Source organism: Psittacula echo (assembly GCF_963264785.1).
Source record: "Psittacula echo genome assembly, chromosome: Z".
In the NCBI taxonomy this organism is placed as follows: Eukaryota; Metazoa; Chordata; class Aves; order Psittaciformes; family Psittacidae; genus Psittacula; species Psittacula echo.
In genome coordinates this window covers 37,258,061-37,280,536 of record NC_137742.1, presented here as the reverse complement: position 1 = coordinate 37,280,536, position 22,476 = coordinate 37,258,061, and the positions used below count along the sequence as shown (strand labels likewise).

Genomic DNA, 22,476 nt, shown 5'->3' with positions numbered 1-22,476 from the left:
CTCTTGTAAATAATAACAGCAACCTTTTAATTCCTGCATTCTGCTCAAGTGTGTATGTGTTACATAGCTTTGCACCTTGTTAAGTGCTGTCATCCTAGAAAATAGTTAGGTACTTGCAGTGCTACTGAGCAAAAAAAAGTTTTATTTTCTTTTAAGAAATAGAGCAGATAATGCAATGAGTAATCTCAACCACACGTTGTCATGTTGCAAAGGTCAGGAGTTACATGATTAATGGTAACATGTCCTATGGTAAATCCCAATAAGCTGGAAGTCATTGCACACTTACAAAGGGCATCTGAATGTTACTCTGAAGTATTATGTTACACCGACAGTCACCCTCCTGAAACAAGGAAATATACTTCACTATAAATAGTTTGAAATATGAAGGAAAGCATCAGATTTCAAAATGAACTTGGCTTATTGAACATATTGAAGATATGGTCTAAATAAAAAGATGGGATGAAGGTTACTGAAATTGAATGCAGGATGTTGTCTGATGGCAAAGTATCTACTTAGGCACTGCACAATGAAGAATTTGTGTGGCAGGTGTTTCTCAGAGAAGACCTCAGGAATTGCAACAGATTGCAGGCTATCTCGATGTGGTCAACATTGTTTAATACTAGGACAGAGGCTCATATTGTAGTGAGATACTGGTAATACAGACAGACTTGGGAGGGTTTGAGCACAATGTTTCAACTTGAGAAAGACCTGAGATAATTGATGAGAATGACTATCATCAAGCTAACAAATGCAACCAGAGAATCATAGAATAGTTAGGGTTGGACTGGATAAACTAAGCTCTTCAACCTAAAGAAGAGGAATACTTTGTTTCTGTCTTTGCAGAAGACAGAAGAGCCACCAGTGTGCTGGAAATGCATAAATATTAGGGAAACCTTATCAACGGTAGGACACAGATTACCTGTGTGTGATGTGAAATGTTCATTCTCAAAGGTTCAGAAAAACAGGTTGAACAGATTTCTGTGAGAAATGACAGATACTATTGCTCTTCCTTTCAGATAAGAGGGTGAAATAATAATCTATTGATGTGTCTTCTAGCTCTCTTTTTCTAGGATAACTGTCATCCCATTAGCTGATTGGAGTCATTATCATCACCTAGAAAATGGAGGAAAATATACAAATCTCTGCATCACAGGATGTCTTAAGGTTGCAAACTGCAACTTTATGTCAGGGTCATGAGTGCACTTATAAGCCTTACTTGCTTTAACTGGTCTCACCAGTGACCATCACTCACGTGATCTCTGCCCATGGCCCAGGAGTCCCATTTAAGTCCAGGCATGAGCATCCCATCCTGGCCTGAGCTGTGCTGTACATGACCTTTCTCCATTCCTGTCTTCTATTGATCCTGAATTGTTTGGATTTCCTGACTTCACCTAGAACCTGATTCATTACTTTTCCTTATCTGATGAATACCAGACTGTTGACGGGACCTCTTACTGTCACAAGCCTGAACTTGTCCCTGTGTGGGTACCCTGTTCAGTCAGACCCTCTTGGACTGTACCGTGTCACTGAGGGCACTGCTTGTGCTAGTGGCAGCTTTTACTCATGCCTTTTTTCCCCTTAAAGAGCAGTCTGACTCTTTTTTGATCCCTGACACTTAAAGCTTCTTGCCTTCAGAGATATCCTAGTTCTCCACTAAAGTAATTCCTACCAATACCAATATGAAAATTGAGAGATCAGCAACCACACTTAATACACTATTGTTCTGATTTATTAAAATTTCTCAGTGTTGCTTTTAGATAATATAGGCTTCACCAACATGAGAGGGTTTGTGCAACTTTTTGAGCAAACATTAAGTTATTGAATGTTATCTGTGTTCCACTATTACACCATTTTTTGTTAAACCACCAGTTGACAAGTAAACCACCACACAGAAACAGATTTTTTTATCTGTCTGTTGTCTAGAACACGCCAATCTTTAACATGAGACTACATCTCTAGCAGAGCAATCACCAATATTAAACTATTCTTCAACCCCTTATCCTTCCCAAGCTCACAGGTGTCTACTGAAATGGCATACACTCCCAAAAATAACATCCACATCAGAATGCCTTGAAAACAATTAATGCAGTGTTCTCTGTTTGTTATAAATTCTGACTTAGAAGATCACCTTGCATACAGGCAGTTATGGTATTCATAGGCATAGCATACAGAGTATACATAGCATACAGAGTAAAAGGCATTGTGGTGAAGCAGAAGTTAGTAAAGGCATTGGAGTAGCTTAATAGACTGATAATGTCATCATAGCGCAATCCATGTAATATGTTGTGCCCAGTGTTCCTATGGCATCAGTCAAATGCAAATGGTAGCTGTTATTGTATGCAGCCTAGCAAATATGTCACAATTCTGTTGTCTAGGAAAGAGCCTGTGGTTTAGGTCTACTGTTATAAATAAAGAAACCCTGGCTAAATTTCCTGAAAATGAAATCATATGAAACTCACCAGGCTAATACTGAAAGGACTGTCTATACGGGACTGTTAGTATGCATCATGTTGAGAATTCTTAAATGTCATTGTTATTACCAATGGTAATTACGAACTCTGACAGAGCGACTAATGTTAATAGAACAGCATTAAGTTCTCAAAAAAGAATAAGCCATAACTTTATATAAATACACAGAAGCATTTTTGCAATGCTGATTTCTTCAGGAAAGTGCAAAGCAGTCTGAAAATTTACAGCTTTTTTTTTTTTTTCCAGTAGCATAGACTTATGAGTAATGACCATAATTGCCCTGCTTTATGCCCTCTTTTAAGGACTTCTGCTGTATGTGAAGAAGGCATGTCCTTGTCAGGAGTGCTGAAGAACAAAATTCTCTGGCCTCTGGTCAGCAGAATGTTTTTGGTTGCAGCTTTCAGGCAGCTATAAATTATGACTTCAGATACGTCCCCCACAGACACCTTAGTTGGTGGATTATGGTTATACGTCTGCTCTCAGCTGTGTTTAATATGACATTGCTATATTTTAAATCCTTGTAATGTGCAGTCCTTTATCCCCTAGCAATAATAGATACATTCCTCAGTTTCAGTTCTAGAACTGGATCTGGGTATTTTTGAAGGCCTGCTGTGATCTTTCTGAAGGTGCTGCATATTACCATAACATGTTGCTGCCCAGCCTTCTGAGGACATGTGGCAGGGGTATAGACAACAGTATCTTAATTAATAAGAATTTCCTGTGCAGGATGTAGGTATGTGTAATGGACTCCCTGCTCCCCTCCAGCCAGCATGAGTTGGTCCCCTTCCCTCTTCTTCTGTCTTATTTAAACACATCACAGCTGTTGTGGGGGTGGTTCATACTTACTACATGGGCAATAGCACTCATCTGCCTGTAACTGATAGTACTTTTGCTTGCCTTTGCCTTCTTCAAGTATTCGGAGGAGAACTACCTTTTGCCCAATTCCTCTCTTTTGAAGCAGATGCCAGGTTAACTCAGTTACAGCTGAAGAAATAAGAGGTAATGATAGTCGAACAGCCAACAATAAGACACCAGTAAGATAAGTACATTCCAGAGGAAATGGAGCATGTTATAGAGAAAACCTGCAGATCATGCTGCTCAGAAACAAAAGATGAGAGTGGTTTATTTTGAGGCAGACCAGAATAAGGATACTATTCTTTGTAAAGACAGTTAGTGTGGACTCACAAAAGGAGGATTGTGCCTCACAAATCTGATATCCTTTACTTGAGAGGGAAAAAACAAGTGAATCACAGCAAGGAAACTATTGACTTAACCAAGAACAGAGGAAAGCTTTTCATACAGGAACATAGAAAAGGCTTAACCCAAAATCCAAGGAGCAAGGTAGACAGACAGCTTAAGTAGATAAGGAGTTAGCTACAAGTCCAGCAAGGCAGGATTACAAAATCTAGAAATGGATTACTGTGGGATTGGAAAGAAAAGGGAAAAGTGAGACAGCCAAGGAAAGAGAGCCGTGCTATCTCACAGATAACAGTTTCAAGGTGTTCAACACAAGTATATTGACACTCAATTCAATACAATCATTTGCATCTCACACAACAAAGCAAATTTTATGAACATAGGAAAGAAAAATGTGCTTTGAATATTAGAAATCTTTAAGGCCAGAGGAACCATTAGAATCAATAGACTTGATTATGTTATGGACCCTGAATCATCTATTTTTCACAGCTCAAAACTTTGTGTCCCTAAGGCAATCCTGACTACTGAGAACTATGGCAATGCTGGTGCTACTGGTAAGAAATTGAGGCACAAAAGGCATGTCAGAATTTTCTTGCTCTTCTAGCTCACTCCAGCCTCCAACTGTGGCTGGAGGCAGTCCCTTAAAGCCTAAGGCTGTGACTGAACATGCTTTCTTGACAGTTCCAATGGGCCACCCTTCTGGGCTCTCAGCTTTGCAGGACAAGAGCACAACAGTTTTTCCTAATGTGATTAAGAGCATGTCCTCACTTCACTGCTTTAAACTGTCATCCTAAAGACTGAGTAAAGACTCTGGTTAGCTATCTTGATGTAGAAGCATGCCTATGTTTAAATAAAAGCAGCTTTAATCTGTTGGGAGAGCTGTCACTTCTTCATGTTTGACTCCACAGAACGTTCCTCCATCACTGGCTGTGCTGATCCTTGTATCAGGTCTTGCCAATACCCTAGCATTCTAGCTGTCAGTCAGCTCTAGGTCAGCATATTAGACTATACCTGTTCATAAAGGAATAGTGTCAGATCGCTCAGGTCTCTACAGACATTATCACTCCTCTCCTCTTTGGCCTTTCTATCACCTTGTTAGTGAACAGCTGTTACTCTGATCTCATAAGGTTCATGGTTAAAGTCAAAGTGCCCGCAACCAGCTGGAACTGTCTGTCAGGGCCTCGAGGGCACTGACAGGGCGTACCATCCCTGCCCAGCCTCCCCAGGGGCTCCCCTATCCTGCCATGTCAGCTCCCTGAAAGCCATCAGCCCCTGCCCCAGCAATGGGACAGCTAGGCAAGTCTCTAGCTCCTCTCAGCCCTACTGGGCCCCAGGCTGATGTTTCACCCTGGCCTTGCCCCATCCCAGTGCTCACCAGGCTCCCAGTCCCTGGGTCTGGGGCTGCCCGCAGCTGCACTGCTCTTGGCTTGGGTGGCAGGACCCAGTTCCAGGCCTTCTGCTCCCATGGGGAGCTTCCATGGCTCTGAGCTGCTAGGAAGCCACCAGCCCACACTGGGCCATGACACTGCAGCAAGAGTTCCTCCTCTCTGCTGTACTTAGGTTGTAAGAAAAGCTGGAGGACCTGAATTCTACCTATTGCTGCTCTGTCTCAAGCAGAGGCATGTCACAAAGCTTGTAAGCCTGAGATCTGAGCTACTACTCCCTGTCATGGAGGATATGATGAGTTTAAAAGAGAAACACCAGAGCATAGATATGTTCATTGCCTGGTCCATAATTTCATAACTTTTTTATTTCTTTTTCCTGAAGGGTAAGTAGGTTGACTTCAGTTATAAAATATTAATTAAATGGACTTAGATGGATGAACATGTTAATGTGTTACTCAGATTGAAAGAATGAAACTTTTCAGTAGATGCTTTATGTGACTTTAAAAGTTTGCCTTTGCCCCATAGAAAGAAGGGCTGGGAATACTATTATTCCCTTCCTCTTTTAGCAATGGCTGGTGAGGCATGACTTGGTGTTACCTGTTACTTCGGCTTCACTTGATGCTGTCCTGCCTTCCTCTTCTTCACTCTTGAACAGGACCATACTTCTCCCTGAGGTATTTGAGGAACTTGGTCCATCCATGAGGTACCTTCCCTCCCCTCCCTCCTTGCCCAGTTATCAAGACAAGGTTTTCAGAAGGCAAGTTCCTAGTTTTTCATAATTTTGGATAAGCCCCTCAGTGTCCCTGTGTTGTGTGAGCCACAGGTGTTCCTTTATTAAAAATAACAATGATGCATATTAGTGACTAAAATCCCTGTAATACTTTGAAATGCCCAATACAGACACTCCTGACAAAAAGGGTTAATTACTTTTGTGGTTGTTATGGGTGCATTAAATGTTTTACACATGACTGTGAATGAGAAATAAATGGAGGTCTCAGATAGCAACAATTTGAGGAAAACAGTGGAATACCTGTAAACAGCTTGATATGCATCCTAGTAGAAGCATAATAAAGCAGTTCAGAGAAGTAAAACTTCCTGGTTTATTCTGAAATATTATTCTGTTTGTTCTGCTCTAGAACAAGGAAAAATAAATTATTTCTTTGCAGAAGCAAACTGAGCAACCATTCTGGGAAGGTCTTCTTGAAATGGGCTTTCCCCCACCCCAGGAAGATAGTGCTTTGTGGGAGCGATGTTCAGAACCAATCTGGCAGTAAGCAAATGACGTTTTAGAATACTGTAGCATGTGAGTATACATAAGAATAGATGGCTTGCATAGTTTGCTACTGAGGCTTTGCAGGAAGTCTTGTCTGTCTTACAGGTAGCCCTCAGGCTCTTCTTGGTGGTCAGTCCAATTAAGAAAGACGACTTCTTCCCCTGTCCTGGGCAGATAGTGGTATTTCTTCCTGTACTACTCTGTACTGACAGAATTTGTTGTCCTGTCATATTGTTGAGCAGAAAAAATAGGTCTGTTTAAGCAGAAGTCAATGCACAGTATGTATGGTCAACTTTTGTTTAGGAAGCAGAAACAGCATAAAGGAGTCTTTGTGGCTTAGTGATAAGGCAATTTGTTGTCAGTTTTACCCATTAAAACAATTACAGGTTTCTAGGAAGGAAGCTGATTTCCTTTAGGAAAAATACTTCTGCAAAAACAACCAGCCCAAGATTCTACACGTTTGTAATGTGTGACAGCACTCAAGGCCTGAATCTTTCGTGTCAAGCTGTTCTCTTCTGACACCCTGTTACTGCAGCAAGCTAAATGCAATTGTAAATATATATTTGAACCTTTGCCTACAATTGTTTTTCCTTGCCATTTCGATACCCCTCACTATGACGTGCACCTCATTTCTTTATAGGTAAAAGATGAAGTGCACCTTTGGATTAAGGAAAGTTTACAACATTCCAAAGGCGTATTCAAACCTGCTGAGATGATTATCTGTGGTCATGCTGGACTGAGCCTGCAGCGCTGGAGGAGGAGGAGAAGGGGGCTCCTTTCCCAGCGGGAGGCTGCCGTAGGGACGGGTGGCTGCTGGCAGCCAGAAAGCCGGCTGACCCCAACCTCAGTTCACATTGCACTCCAGCCCCACAAGGCACAAGGGCTGGCGCAGAGGAGCTGCGTGAAGGAGGAAAGGTGGTTAATTTAGGACAAGCACAGCTAACTCTCTTGTCTCGGGGTTTTTCCTCCAACTAGACGTGCTGAAAGGTTCGCATGAGCGAAGACCGCAAGCATCTGTAACCCGTTTCTGGCTGGTCTACTTGTGGGCCTGCACACCCCACCCGGAAGCCTGGTTCTGCCACTCTTTCGGGTTCTTGTGCTTAAGTGCTATCCTCCAAGCCAGCAGGTGAACGACAGTCTCCTCCAGCTAGGATTTCATTGTCTAAACGAGGACCAGCGCCACTGCCATTACAAATCCCACTATCCTGCGCCCTGCTCTGTCCCTTCTCTTCCCCTCCCGTCGCATGGCCGTGGCGGAGACGAGCTCTCGTCTCGCGAGAGAGCGGACGGCGGGGCGGAGACCTCTCCCAATAAATACGGGGGCTCGGCCCGTATTCCTAGGCAGCGGTAGTGTCGGGGTTCGGTCGGTAGCAGCGGCTTTTCACCCAGGTTTTCCAGGTGAGTACGGCGGAGCTCTGGCTTGGCCCTCGCTGGGGAGAGCGGGGCAGCGGGAGCGCTCGGCTCCGCGATGCTGGCTCGGCAATATGGTGTCTCCCGCCGGCGGAGCGGAGGGGACAGCGGCTCGCAGTAGGGCCGTCGCCCTGCCTCCGTCGTTGCTTCTGCTGTGCCCCGGCCCGAACGCCATAGCGGGGGGGAAGTAAAAATTAAATCTGTGACTGAGTTTATTCACTGTCCTGTTCAGAACCTTTTTCTGTCTCTGAAATACACTGACTTTGTTTCAGGTATCTCACTCACCGGCTCCAGTGAAGTGGGTCAGGCTTTGGCCAGAGCTGAAACTACTGGGGGTCTGTGAAACGGCGCAAAATCCTAGTTGCCTTCCCTGACTAAGAGTAGGAGTAACTTCACAGGCTAACTCGGTCGCTATTTTAGTGACTAAAATTCAAACCCACGCTGTGCGTGGTCTTGCAGGACACGTTACAAATAAGTTAACTTTACAAAGGGGCCTCTTCCTTCTTTCCCTATTGTGTGCTGCTAACTTCTTCAGTTGTACAGCATAGTTTGCAGTTCAAAGTGAAATTCAGTTGTATTCTAGGTAATCTAAGTTGTATTGCTATGTGAGGAACATGTTTCTGCGGGTATTTCAATACTTGAAAGGAAAACTTCTGTAACTGCTGGAGCTCTTGTCTCTTACCTGCTTGTATGATCCATGTACAGTGGTTAATCTCATTACAGGCATTACCTTATGGCATGTGTGTGATATGTGCAAGCATGCCTGCAAAATGTTAACAGCATGCCTTTGTCCTTGTTTCCCATACTGCTGTTGACTCTTTGACAAACCTAGCAGAAAGTCTTGAAAACTACAGTTGTTTTGATGACCAGCTTTTAGCTTGCCTTTTTGTTGCCTTCGGTTACACAGGTGCTTCTGGAACTTAAGTGTCATATAAAACCAACACAAAAAGTGCTTCTTACAAATTTAGCTCAGCCTATGTGCATGCATAGGATGACAGAGCACTTCTGTGTGTTGTTCTTATGTGGTACTGCAATATCCCTCTCCTTTAATAGGGTTCATATGGGGAGACCTGTTAGTATTTTCTCCATGGGAATACATGTTGGAAAATAATTGAGTAGCATAGGCTTGTTGAATGACTGATGTCTTCAGCCTTTTTCAGTGTGGGATGGGTAATAATTAAGGCTAACTTAGCATAAAGGAGAGTAATGTTCTGCAGTGGGCAAGTCCTATGCTCTATGTTACAGGAAGCTGACTTTTGAACATGCTGAGCAGGGGGAGCTCAGGATCAGGCATTGCACTAGAAATAGTTAACTCCTTGAGTTTAGTGGAGTGACTTGTGACAATTGAGCTGAGGGTACTGAAATGAGTACTTCCCTTCAATTTTCCACTAATTTTAAAGATTCAGACAACAATGGTGACTCAAATGTCAAACTCGACTCCCTTATGATAACAGAAGATCTAATCTGACTAAAAATATTGATAGTGGATTCTTCATTTGACTTAGACATTCTAAACTAGATTTTTAGTGACTTATTAAGGCCTTTTTTTTTTGTCCTGGCTCAACAGGTGAGCCCAAATGTGTCTATTTCTTCTAGAAAAATAAGTTGTTTCACCAGTTGGTAACTCTTTGGTAAATCTGCAACGAACTAACTGCTGTACCTCAAAGCCTGCCTCTTGCATGTGCCCTTCTTGTGTTGCCTAAACTGAACAAAGTAATTCGTAAACAAAGTTTGGGATTTTTAAATTGCTACAATGAGATGTAGTTCCTGTATGTAAGAATGTGAATATCCTAATCCCCTTGATCAGTGGTGTTGATTATAAAAGGGTTGTTGATTTCAAAGTCTGGTGATTACATGAAGTGGATATTAGGATGCTATAATTTGGATATGCTTCTTTCACAGACTTGTGCAGCATTCAAGACCTGAGAAAATGGCATTGGCAGCAATTGATCCACAGCAGGTATATGCATTAGCCCCGTAGTTTTTTTATGTCTAGTTCAGAACAACAGGCATCAACTAACCTCTCTCTCTTTTAAACAGAACATTGTATCAAGGGTTGTCAGTCTTCCCTTGGTGAGCTCCACCTATGACATGGTGTCCACAGCTTATAGCACTACAAAGGATAACCATCCTTATCTGAAGTCAGTATGTGAGGTAGCAGAGAAAGGAGTGAAGACAATTACTTCAGTAGCCGTAACAAGTGCTATGCCTATCATCCAGAAACTGGAACCACAAAGTAAGGCAAAGATGTAGCTGTTAAGTTTAATTCTACTGATTGCTTTATATATCCAGGTGCATTTACAGTTTAACATGGCCATGCTGGTCTGGAGTGCTGTTTCAGGTAGCTGACTGAACCTGTTACCTGACCTGTTGAGCAGCTGATTACAGATGGGTATGATGTAACAGCACAGCACCCCCTCACCCTCCCAAAAAAGGCCAACCAAAAAAACCCAAGCAAAAATCCATAGCCAAAGCAGAGTCCAGCTTTCATAATACTAAACTGACTCATCTTGACATGTGAGATGGTTATATAGTTTCTTGCTCAACACCTTCCTCTCCTTTCACTTAGTTTCAATTGCTACTTTTGTACTTTCTCTCACTGAGGACAACTTCTGTTAAATTTGGCAACTGTGTCATAAGGCTGTTGTAACTAGAAGGCTGGTTTATGAAGTGGCAGAAGGCCAGGTGCTTCAACTTGTTCTTACAGTTGTTTGTGAAGGATCAAATGGATTTTCTCCCCCTGCAAGTGAGGCTTTTTTCACTGGCATTGTAAACCTGCCTTGTTTTTGGGCCTTCCTGTGTCAAATCTCACTGAAAGGGGGAGGAAACAACTTTAAGAGCATTGTTACTCTGTTTCAAGAGGAATTCTCAATTGGAGTTATGGAGTTATTTATACTAAGGAGAAAAAAAAAACCCAAAACAACAAACAAAAATTAAAGTTTTTTTATTTCTTTTTTAGTTGTTGTTGCCAACAACTATGCATGTATAGGTCTAGACAAAATTGAGGAGAGACTGCCTATACTGAATCAACCCACTGACAAGGTAAGTTCTTCCCATGTACATATGCTAAGCAGAGTTATCTATGTTTGCTCTTTTCCATTATCACTAAAAATAGAGAGACATATTTTATGCCTGGAGCACAGCTTAGAAGCAATGATGAAGTGAAAGGTGTTTCTGTAGAATTGTTTGTTGCCTTTGGGAGGCCATTAAGCCTCTTTTTTTTTTTTTTTTTTTTTTTTTTTAAACCGATAACCTTGCTGACCATTTGACAGATCTATCTGTAGGTGCTGTTCACTGGTGGGCATCTTATTAAAAATTTGAGTCCTTGTTTGTTTCCTGCTCTGTGTGAAGCAAATAGTACCTGAATTACTGCAGTGAATTACATTCACTTAAGTGTTTGGAGCTGAGTGCTGTGTAGCAGCGTTATTTTGTTTGATCTTGTACATACGTTTTCAGGACAGAATGTCTCCTTGGATCACTGATACTTGTACAAGCTGTCACATAAATTTATATTTCCTGGACTAAGTAGCTTTCACTAGAAAATGTTTAGTGAATCAAACTGTTTCCTATCGCAGGTTGTTGCCAATGCCAAGGGTGTAGTTGTTGGAGCCAAAGAAGCTGTAACAACCACTGTGTCTGGTGCCAAGGAAACTGTTGCTCACACGATCACTGGAGTTATGGGCAAGACTAAAGAAGCAATGCAAGACAGTGTAGAAATAACCAAGTCAGTTGTCAATGGCAGCATTAACACTGTCCTGGGAAGTCGTGTGTTGCAAATGGTGAGCAGTGGAGTGGACAGTGCTCTCACTAAATCGGAGACCCTTGTAGACCAGTATCTCCCACTTACAGAAGCAGAACTAGGTAAGACCAATTCAAACTTAGTGGGTTCCTTTATTTTTGGTGGGGGGGGTTTGTTTGTTGTTTTTTGGTTTTGGTTTTTGGTTGTGGTTTTGTTGTGTGGTGTTTGGTTTTTGTTTTTTTTTTTTTTTTTTTTTTTTTTTAACGCTTGTATTGGAGAGAAGCAAGGAAATTCCTATTTATTAATTACTTACAGTGGGAAATGGGCATGTGTTTCCCAAACTGCCTTTTGCCTTGCTGGTCATAATAGCATATTATTCATAAGGAAGCAGGTTGGAAGTAAGGATTTCCATGTATGGGGGTCTATCAACCTACCCTGGTGCTAGAGGACTACTAAACAAGTCCAGTATTCAGCTGTTACTAAACAAATTAAATGGCCTCGGACCTTTTAAGTTTTCTTCCAGTAATCAATTTGCTTCCCTTCTACATACCTAGAGAAAGAAGCAGCAAAAGTTGAAGGTTTTGAAACTGGAGTTCAAAAGCCAAGCTACTACATTAGACTAGGATCCCTGTCTTCAAAGTTCCGCACACGTGCCTATCAACAAGCCTTAAACAAATTCAATGATGCTAAGCAGAAGAGCCAGGAGACCATCTCTCAGCTCCACCACACTGTTAATCTGGTAAGTTTAGCTTTCACTTGAGGTATAAAAGCAAATGTTGGCATAGTTTGAGTCCAGCAGAAAATGGCAAAAATAAGCATAGAAAAACTAGAAATCACGCTATCACACTAAATGCATTTTCTAAGTGTAAAGCATTTCCTGATCAATGCTTTTCACTATCATTCATGAGAGGTGCTAAATTGGGCTGAGCTGTAAACTAACTAGCTATTGCTTGTAAATTTAAGCACTGCAGAAATAGAAGTAACATGTTGAACATTATATTGCTGTTTTAGAGAGCTGGGTTTAACAAACTTAGAGTAGTGAAAAAAGTGCCTTGCAGTTTAGAAATGCTTCAGTCTTTTAAGTTCTTGTTAATACAATGGCAGATTCCTTATGCCTTGCTTTTCTTGCTGTGGGTATCTTTGAGCATTCTTGGGTATTTTAGTAGTCTTACCCTAACAATGTACAGTACAAACTGTACATAAAGAGTTATGGCTTTCTATATGCTTTCAGATCCTTGAGTAGGATGCTGGTGGGGGAGAGGGGAAATAGGAGCTGCAGCACTACATGAGATTTCAAAACTGCTTCTAGTTTTCTCCTTTTGAAAAGAAGGAACACACTATTATATTCCCCAAAGTTTTCTATGCTGAACTTTTGAAGCATTTAAAAAAGCAGTTACAAAGCCAGTAGGGTAAGGTGACCCTAATGGAACTGTTTAGACTGCTTTTTACTTCCTTATTTGGCTGTATTTCAGATCGAGTATGCCAGAAAGAACATGAATAGTGCCAATCAGAAACTTCTTGATGCTCAGGAAAAGCTGTATCAATCCTGGGTAGAATGGAAGAAAAATACAGGCCAAAATGATGGTGATGAACTGCAGAGCACTGAGGTAAAGAGAGTAAAACCAGAAATAAATGGATCATATACTGTAAAGGAAGCATCAAACTAACAGTCTCCAAAGTGCACAGCATCTTAACAGCACAGAAGCTTATGTGCAAATGTGGAATATGAATGCTAAAGCTCGGGGCAGCTGACTAGTGTCTGCTATGAATAGTAGGGGACATCCAGACTCTTAAATGAGCCTACTTCGTGCCAAAACTCTGGTGTTCATTCTCTTTCCAAGAGAATGCTCATCCTGTTTAGCATGTGAACCTGTGTTGGGATATGCATATCTAGATCAGCTAGGACTTGCTCACCTGATATAGCCAGACCAGAAATAAGTTTTTCAGCATAAAGCAATCTTAGGCACAGGCTCACTGAGTCTTACATGTAGCTTTAAATAGTGGCTTATTGATTAGAATGTAGTCGCCTGTTGTGACTTTTCATCCAGAATTGAAACAAGAGCTTACCTGTCTGGTGCTGGGTAGAAACTACCAATGTTTCTGATCCACAAAGTACTTGAGCTTTGAAGAAATATCAAGTACTTAAAAGTCTTTGACTTTTCACACTGAAGACCTGTTTTATTATCTGCTATAGCTTTATTTTATGTACATCCCCTTTACTTCGATTCTTTGTACATCTTGAGCCATATAAAGCTGCTACAGTCATAAAAAGATACTAATATGTTGTTATGCTTTTTGTTTCCAGCTTATTGAGTCAAGAACTCTAGCTATAGCACGGAGCCTCACTCAGCAGCTTCAGGCCACCTGCCTCACACTGGTCTCAAGCCTACAGGGGCTACCACAGAATGTGCAGGATCAGGTTTACAGTGTTGGGTCAATGGCAGGTGATGTCTACCAGAGTTTTCTGTCTGCATCTTCCTTCCAAGAATTATCAGACAGCTTTCTTGCCACTAGCAAAGGACAGCTGAAGAAAATGAAGGAGTCTCTGGATGATGTGATGGATTATCTTGTAAACAACACACCGCTCAACTGGCTGGTAGGTCCCTTTTACCCACAACTGCCTGGCATTCAGCATGCTGGGAGCAAAGGTGAAGGGGAGACAAATTCCAGCCAGAAGGACAAACAGCCTGAACACACTAATGAATAAACTGCACAGTATGCATATACTCTGCTGACTGACAAAACAAGTGGCCTTAGCAAGTGTAGCTGTCAAAAAAGCCTTGGAGAAAAATCCATAAACATAGAGTGGGGGAAATGATCAAGAAAAAGGATACTCTCGCACATAGCTAAACTACACGGGACAATACAGCCCACTCTAAAAACTGTCTCAAGTGCCTAGATATTGGCAGCTTGCAGCATTGCAAAGATGCCTTGTTTGTCAAGTTAAGAAACCTTGCCATGCTTATTAATGGTATTAATACCATTAGTCTAAATGAAACCTACCATAGCTAAAAGCATTTGCTTTATTGCTTAATCTGTACCAGAATGATGTATAAGCCTTACTATGAAATGCTTTTAAAAGCTCTGCAATCCAGCTAGGTATGCTTAAATTCCATGTTCGTTGCAGATCACCATTTAACTGTTATGAATCTGACTCTCAAATTCTGCTGCTACACAATTCATGACACAAGTTGTCTGAGTGCAGAATTCCAAAGCTGAAAGTGGGGTTTCTGAATGAGTCAGCTGGAGTTACTTAAATGCTGTGGCAGTGTTAAAATTACCTATATAAACTTCACTATTGTATAATACAGTAACCTGATCATAAATCATAGAATATCTCAAGTTGGAAGGGACCCATAAGGATCATGGAGTATAACTCCCTGCTTCTTGCAGGACTACCTAAAACTAAACTATATGACTCAGATGTCCAGATGCTCCTTGAATCCTGACAGGCTTGATGCCATGACCATTTCCTGTTCCAGGCACTGACCAAATCATTATCAACACTTGTTGGTTTGTGTATTTTTTTTATTTTTTTTTTTTTAATTCCATATAAAAGTAAGATTCATGCTGTTTGTACGCCGGTGCCTGCTGTTGTGTGGGTTGTTGTTTTGTTGTAGCTGTCTTTTCTTTCTTTTTTTTTTTTTTTTTAATTAATTTTTATGTTAGTAATAAATGCTTCAGTAGTTGAAGTCTGTCTCCATTTCACTGATGTTTAAGACAAATGTAACTTGCTCTTCTGTGACCCCTTCAAATTGGGTCCAGCAGAAAGCAAGCTTGAAATGCAGATGAAGTAGACATGCATTAAAAATGTTTTACCGTGTGTGTGTGTGTATGCCTAGATAGGTAAGATGTGGCTGCAGCACTTCTGTTTTCCCTTTGAGTTCCTGTGCATCCTTCCATTCCAAGTCTTAGCTTTACTGCTGCTTTTGTGGTGCGTGCTATTGCCTACCTTTAATGATGACCTAAGCTGTGAGCTGATGGATATTGAGAAGAGAAGGATATGGATTAAAAAAAAAAAAAGAACCAACCTTGTCCTGCCTTCACAGTGGGTGTTCTATGTGCATGAGACTGCTGGCTACCTGCTTTGGCTGCTGGCTCCTTATAAACAGTATATATGCCTCAGCTGCGCATGCCAATTTCAACCTGGTTAACTTCATTTACCCTCTTTTGAACTTGAGTGACTAACGTACATTAACACTCAGCTACTTGGGTGGAACTATTCCTCAATAAATCCTGTGAAATCCCTTCCCTGAAAGAGAATTATAGTCACTAAGAAATAAGCTTTCTTGGTTTAAGGCTGTCCAGGTAAGTTGTGTCTGTACTCTTAATGCACACCCTGTGCAACTCTTGAGTTTCAATCATTTAGTGTAGCAATGCTGGCCACCATTTTCAAAATGGATCACCATTTGGTTCTTCAGTTGCCTTTTGAGCTTAATAGTCAAGCCACTGTCTTCTGGTGGATGTAGACATTCAGGTTAAAACCTGATTTTGTGGCTCTTGACTTGAGTTCCTGGTGGTTGGGTAGTGTCTGGTAAGAAAAAGTTGGTTTACCTTGACATAGCTTTAAAGATTATAATTTAACTGTACTGTTGTGTATCAGCAGAACATCTCAGCTGTGGTATCCAGTTTTCTTCTCTCATTTTCACTTGCTCCAATGGGATTCAGAAAGGTGTCAGTCCTGGGCAGGTAGAGCACTTTTTCTTAAAACATGAGAATAATTCCTTAACAATACCTCACCTGGCCCAATGTGGGCACTAAAGCAAATCAGATGTAGTCTAGTCTTTTGGTGTGAGAGGGCTTGCTTAGCTGTCAAAGAGAGCTAGATGTGTTAGGCAAACTGTTTTAAGCACAGTGTTAAAAAAACCCAAGTAAAACCAAACTAACAAGAGCAGATTACAGATATAGATTCTGTAATTTCTGCCTTTAAATACTTGAGTTTTGTAAGGCGGCTGTTTGAAGTGACATTAACATGAGATGGTGAGATACTTACTTCTTTCCAGCTAAAGCCTGAGTTAATGCTTCTGGAATTCTTTCAGCAGCTAATTCTGTTTATGTATCTACTGAGGGAGTCCAGCAGAAGAATATAATTTATCTCTCTTTGTAATAGAATTTATAGAATGCATCCGCTGTTGTAGAGGTGCTAAGGAAAAGAATTGGACTAATCAGGTCTGGGAGCAGCTGGCAGTTCAAAGAATTCCCATTCTTACATGTATTTTAAAATCTAATGGCTGTGAGCCTTAGCTTTGAGGTGGTCAATCAAGTACGATACTCAAACTGCTAAAACATAGGTGTGTTACCAGCATTGTTCTCAGGTGAAAGCCAAAACACAGGACTGCACCAGCTACTACGAAGAAAATCAACTTTATCCCAGCTGAAACCAGGACACAAAATGTGGTATTTTTATCTAGTGTAGTTAGAGTGACTACTAAAATACCTGCTGGAGGCGAGAATTATGTGGGCACCTTCCAAAAGCATCTTGGCTTTTTTTTTGCCACAGTGGCTGAAGCTGAAGTGCATCCTAGTAACTGCTGAAAACTCTCAAATAGAAGGAGGAAAACTTTAGTGACATGGTTTAGTGGTGGCCTTGGCAGTGCTGGGGAGTGGTTGAGCTTGATGATCTTGAAGGTCTTTTCCAACCTGGTTGATTTTGTGATTCTGTATTACCAGAACAAGAACCTGCTCTTAAATTTTTGCTGCCATCTTACTGGTTTCTCTGGAATTGCATGTATCAAACAGTTCAGATACATTGAGCAGAAATTTGTGTGCTTTTAGTCCAAAACCATTTTTGAGGATATAGCTTCGGCTAGAAGGCTGTGAAGTCTCTCTGGCATCTTTTAAAAAAGGTAAGACCAGATATGTTGAAAATTACAGGAAATAGTTGGTCCTATTTGCAACAAGGCAGATAAACTAGATGAAATGGAACAGTGTCAAAGACTGATAGTTACACAAAAACTGGGATGGTAAAAGATAGAATACTGAAGAAATAATTATCACTGGTAAGGTTATGTATTTATTTATTTATTTTTATTTAGAATTCAGAAAATGATTTATTCTCTTTAGAAGATCACTCAAAAATCATTCATGCTAGTTGAAATTTCCCCTTTCCAGGCTAATTTAACAGAGAACGACTATCATTGCTTCAAAAACTTTGCTACAAAATTTTTAAATATAAGCATTCGTAAACATCTCCATATGGTATAGAAGTTTCACAAGCATAATATAGCAGCGTACACATTGGACAAATCCAAATTATTAAATTCCTATAGGGACTGGAAGTGCAGGGATATAGCTAGTTTGCCTGAAACTAAGGAACAGTTCAAAGCATTTGAGATCTCTCCCATTCTTTAAGATAACTACTTTGCAATAACCCTTACAAAACTGCAACCTACAGTAATACCATATAGCTAATAAAATAAGTTAAAGGATTTGGAAACAACTGATGAAATATTTCTCTTGATTTTTTATTAAAACAAGCAAATAACAGAAACCAAACCTAAATATCACAAAAAAAAAAAAAAAAAAAAAATCCAAAAGCTTATCTAAGCCATCTAATTAAAAAGAGGAAATGGAGCCTAACTTATTTTTTAAGTATGATCTGTTGGTCATTTGCATGATCAGAAAGTCTCACATGCAGCAGTATGCTGGAGGTTTTGTGCACAGTGTTTTGTTAAATGCATTTCTGTTCATACTAAGATGGAAACTTAATTTCTTTTGGATACTACAGTCTCTGATGACCAAAAATAAGTGCTTGTTCTGGAAGAACACAGAATAAGAACCATCTCTCAAATTTCTGGTGGCTCAGTTCTGAAAATACATTAATCAAGAAAAAAATTGATTAAAGTTAGGTTATTATTGCCATCAACATTTGTATATGAAAACAGCAAAACACTGAAGTATGTTTTGCACTAAGTGCAAAGATTTTGCAAGTTTTATGCTATTCAGTATGAATGATCTAACTGCATCTTATGGAGAAATGGCAGAGTCATATCTGGCCTTATTCTTTGTTGCAAGAATTGACCTACTGCTTTGTTTCAACTTCCTATCAACTGTGAAAAGTGATATGGAAGAGGAGGTTCTTTACCTATGCAAGCCCATAACACCAAGGGTTGTGCATTGTTTTAGTTAAACTGGTGCTATTCTAACACTATTTAGCATGTTCAAAACTGAGAGAAAACATACTGCCATCAACACTGTTTTACCTGAAGCTGACAGAAACACTTCAGTTTGAAATTTTTTCATGGTTATGAACATCTTACTACTATGTTAAAAATATGTGTTCATTAAGGAGATGAAGAAAGCACAGACTTCTGTTTGAGAGATTATCCTGTTGTCAGTAGGAACAACGTATCTAAGTGATGGAAGTGTCTTAAGCCTAGGACATAGTGAAAATTATATCTGGTCAGACACTGTTACTGAACATGGTCTCATGCACTGCTCAGTGTAAACAGAGAATAAACCAATTTGTTTAAACCATTTATTTGGACACATTTTAAAATGAGTTGGCATAGGGACTACTTGGCTTTAGTTTTGTAAAGATACCCTCCTTTGTACTGCAGTAGGAAAGAGTGGGTCATGTGCCGATAGTGGGAAAACTGATTTCTGTAAGTGTAGTAATTAGAGTTCTAGGTAAACTGCCATAAGCAGAAAGATGCAAGACAATTCTTGCTGGTAGAAAGATGTGCTTCCCCTGCTCCTAGGGCCTTTTAAGGTTTTAGGAAATTACTGATCTCATTTTGATCAAGCGTAGGTTCTCAAAGTGATCTACACATTTCATTGTATTTACATTAGCACCTGACGAGTGACATGCTGCTTAAATTCTTCTAAAGCTCAGCTTTAATATTTTGATTAATATTTCTAAGTACCTAGTGCCCTGTAGCTAGTTACTCTCTAAGAAACTGAATGAATGATTGCTGTCTACAATCTGATAGCTGAAACGGTAATCCCTTTATCCTTTTATGTGCTCTCTGTTCTTCTGCCATGTCTTCATAGCAGGCAAAGCATAAATTTGTCTTGCATACTGTCTTTCATAAAAATAATCATAAGCAAGATGTTTTGCAGTAAGGAAATGGATTAAAACTGTTTCTCCAGTCAACACTGAGCTTAAGTTACACAAATGCCTAGAAGCCTCTTCAAGTTGCTGCCTTTTTGTGCATGCAGAGCCCAAGTCCTGTCAGCATGCAGCAGTTGTTACGTGCCGATACAGTGCCTGGTTTCAAGTATGTCACATCAACATTAAAGCTAACCATGAGTCAAACTATGGATAAAAATATTTTTCACTTGGAGAAAAAAACCCAAACATTTGGATATGAGTAAATTGCTTAATTATATCTCATTTTTCAGAAGTGCTTAAGTAATCTAAGTCCTACTAAAGGGACTTAAAGGTTGGGACTTAAGCTTCTAAGTGTCTTAGTCAACATTTTTAGAAGTGTGTAACATCTGTGTATCCACTAATGTCTCTGGCAATTCCTGAAACCCGGTGCTGCTTAACAGTGCAGAATACTGTACATATGGTTAAATCAGAGGACAGAGTGGGATTGTAGTTCCAGGTACTTGTTTCCTCAGGAAAGGTATGATGTGGTGGACAGGCAGAACAGTACACAGCAATCTATTATCAGGCTCCTCAGGACAAGTTCCTTTGTATGTTGCTCATTGTTCTCAAGGAAAGAAGAAAGGCAAAATACATTTTAAAACTTCCTGTCTTAATTTTCTCGTGGTGAATTTCACTAAATACACTCCACTAAGTTAAGCTCTGTTCCATCTCTATTATAAAATCCTGTATTCTAAGCAGCTGATCTGCATCTTGTGTACTGTATGGTCTGTCTGAATACTATGTGATTGTTATATGGCTGAGCATATTTCACTCTCTAGTCAGTATTTTGGGTCTGATTTCTATTGATGCTAAGCATCTTTGTCTCCTGAATTCAGTGAGGAATACTGCACAAATTGGTTTAGTTTTACTTTTAAATTGATAGAGATTTCATTCCTATGCAGGTTCCAGATTTCACTATCACAGACCTGTCTTCAGAGTCAGATGATATCCCAAACATTCTGGATTTGGATGAAGATGATCAGCAAGACTTTTCGCGCACGAATGGCCCTTACACTACAGGGCAAAGAGCTGAATAAAGAGCAGCATAAAAACATCTTTTTGATACAATGTACGTCTGCCATGTTTAACTTAGATTTCTCCTTTCTAATGATGAACCTGTCCTAGTTTAGGGATTTTGGGGATATTTTTTTTTTTGGTCATTACTGGTTTAGTTGCATCAAAATTATATATATATATATATTTTCTATGTAAGGAATGCATGCTACATGAATTCATTAGCATGGGTGTAAAGCTCACATTCTACAAACCAGATGCAACCTAACAGTGTATCCAACTGATCAAGTCTTTGTTAATGATTTGTTCTCTGGCTGACAGCAGCCATGAGAACACTCCAGTGCTTTGCATAAAGGGCTGCCAACAATAGGAGTTGATGAGGATTTGCCCACAAAATTTCCCCTTTCACTCTACACGAAAAGCACTTCTGCATCTACCTCTTTGCTGCTGGAATGGGTAAGAGACTTTGTCTCAAATTCTCTCAGGTTCTCTTTGTTAGGCTCTGTACCTAGACAGCTTAGAAGCTTAGAGCTCGCCTTTGGCGAGAGTGCTATATGCACAAAAGGATTCCCTTTCTCTCTACATGCCTTCTGTGTGTAAACATTCGCACCATCCTGACGTTATCATCTGTGGGGCCTGAGACTAAAATAAGGTAAATGCTTAAAAAGGAGTTTTGCCAGGAGTAAGGATGACAGTTATAAAAGAAGGGGGAAGAGACTGTAAGAAGTAAAGCACAAATAGAGGTCAATGAGACACAAACAGATATGAGCCAAAAGAAAGTTGAAAAAAGTTAAAGACAATTGGAGGGTAGGGATACTTCTTGTGACAGTAATGATCTTCCTATGTTTAAACACAATCTCAATCAAGTATTTGCAAAGGAGCATTGAATCTGCATTTGCTTGCACATGGTGACTTCTGTAGGAGTTGGGGTGAATGGAACCAGACTGGAGGCAGGTTTGTTCGGCTTCTTTCTGAGGATCAGGCTGATGCTCTGCAGAGCTCTGCCGGTGTCACTACAGCAAATCCGGAGGTGCTGCACAGTGCTACAGCCACTGAGGTGTTGCGCGGCGGGTAGGATTGCTGCGAGGTTGGCACCCACTCTCTCTCGTCATGTAATGCCTGGTTGTTGTGGAAACTCTGGAGTGTAGTCACTGAAATGCCTTGGAATAAACATTTGAACCACGCAGCCCACTGTGAGTTGTACTTGTTTTCCATGCTAAGCATCATGGTTGGTTTGTTACTGCAAAAGACGGTGGAAGAAACTCTCTAAGACTTGATTTGGAGTTTTAGAAAGCAGGTGTTCTTTATTGCAGCACTGGGTGCACACACAAATCATTTCACAAAAGTGAGCATGCCTGATGCCAGTAGCAGCTATGTATTTAGCATACTCATGTATATTTACAGCTTTTCCAGACAATAATTCACACATTCATGAGATTTCCAGGAGCTAATTATATCTGCATTCTAATTATGCATTATGATGGTTGCCAATAGTCTTCCTCACTGTGTTCACTATGTTCACCAGCATACCTAGTGCTTGCATATGCTCACAATGTCCTAATGATGAATGAGGTGTGGTATGTCCTTGCTTTTGCTCTGTTCCAGTCTGTTATCTGGAAGGTTAGCATCCTTGGTCTTATTTACTGCCTCCTTAGTTGTTCCCGGTCCCGTGATGTTTCTTCCCCTGTCAGCCGGACATTCCTCGTTCCCTACATGCCAGCAAGTTAAGAGCAGTTTGCTGTATTCTACTACGTTAGCTTAACGCCATACGCATTATTGTTAATTTGAATCTATAACTCAACCCTACAGGTTACAAGCCCGCTCTGCCCTCTGCAGGCCGCCTCCCCGTGCGAGGCGCCCCCTACGGCCAGCACGCGCAGCTCGGCGGCTCCTAGAG

At 40.6% G+C, this 22,476-nt stretch overlaps 1 protein-coding gene across 2 annotated transcripts; it reads left to right on the top strand.

Moving 5' to 3' along the window:
- The first annotated feature begins 7,625 nt into the window (after positions 1–7,625).
- Positions 7,626–22,456, top strand: PLIN2 (perilipin 2). Of its 2 annotated transcripts, XM_080637962.1 has the most exons (11): positions 7,677–7,722; positions 8,007–8,069; positions 9,637–9,694; positions 9,775–9,970; positions 10,694–10,776; positions 11,310–11,595; positions 12,028–12,212; positions 12,946–13,080; positions 13,779–14,069; positions 20,468–20,634; positions 22,389–22,456. In XM_080637962.1, exons 3-10 carry the CDS (start codon positions 9,665–9,667, stop codon positions 20,600–20,602), a joined length of 1,341 nt encoding a protein of 446 aa, XP_080494088.1. In that variant the 5' UTR covers positions 7,677–7,722; positions 8,007–8,069; positions 9,637–9,664; the 3' UTR covers positions 20,603–20,634; positions 22,389–22,456. The 2 variants fall into 2 exon arrangements, with proteins under 2 accessions (XP_080494087.1, XP_080494088.1); XM_080637961.1 differs by lacking the exon at positions 8,007–8,069 and having other exon boundaries at positions 7,626–7,722.
- Positions 22,457–22,476: the final 20 nt, after the last annotated feature.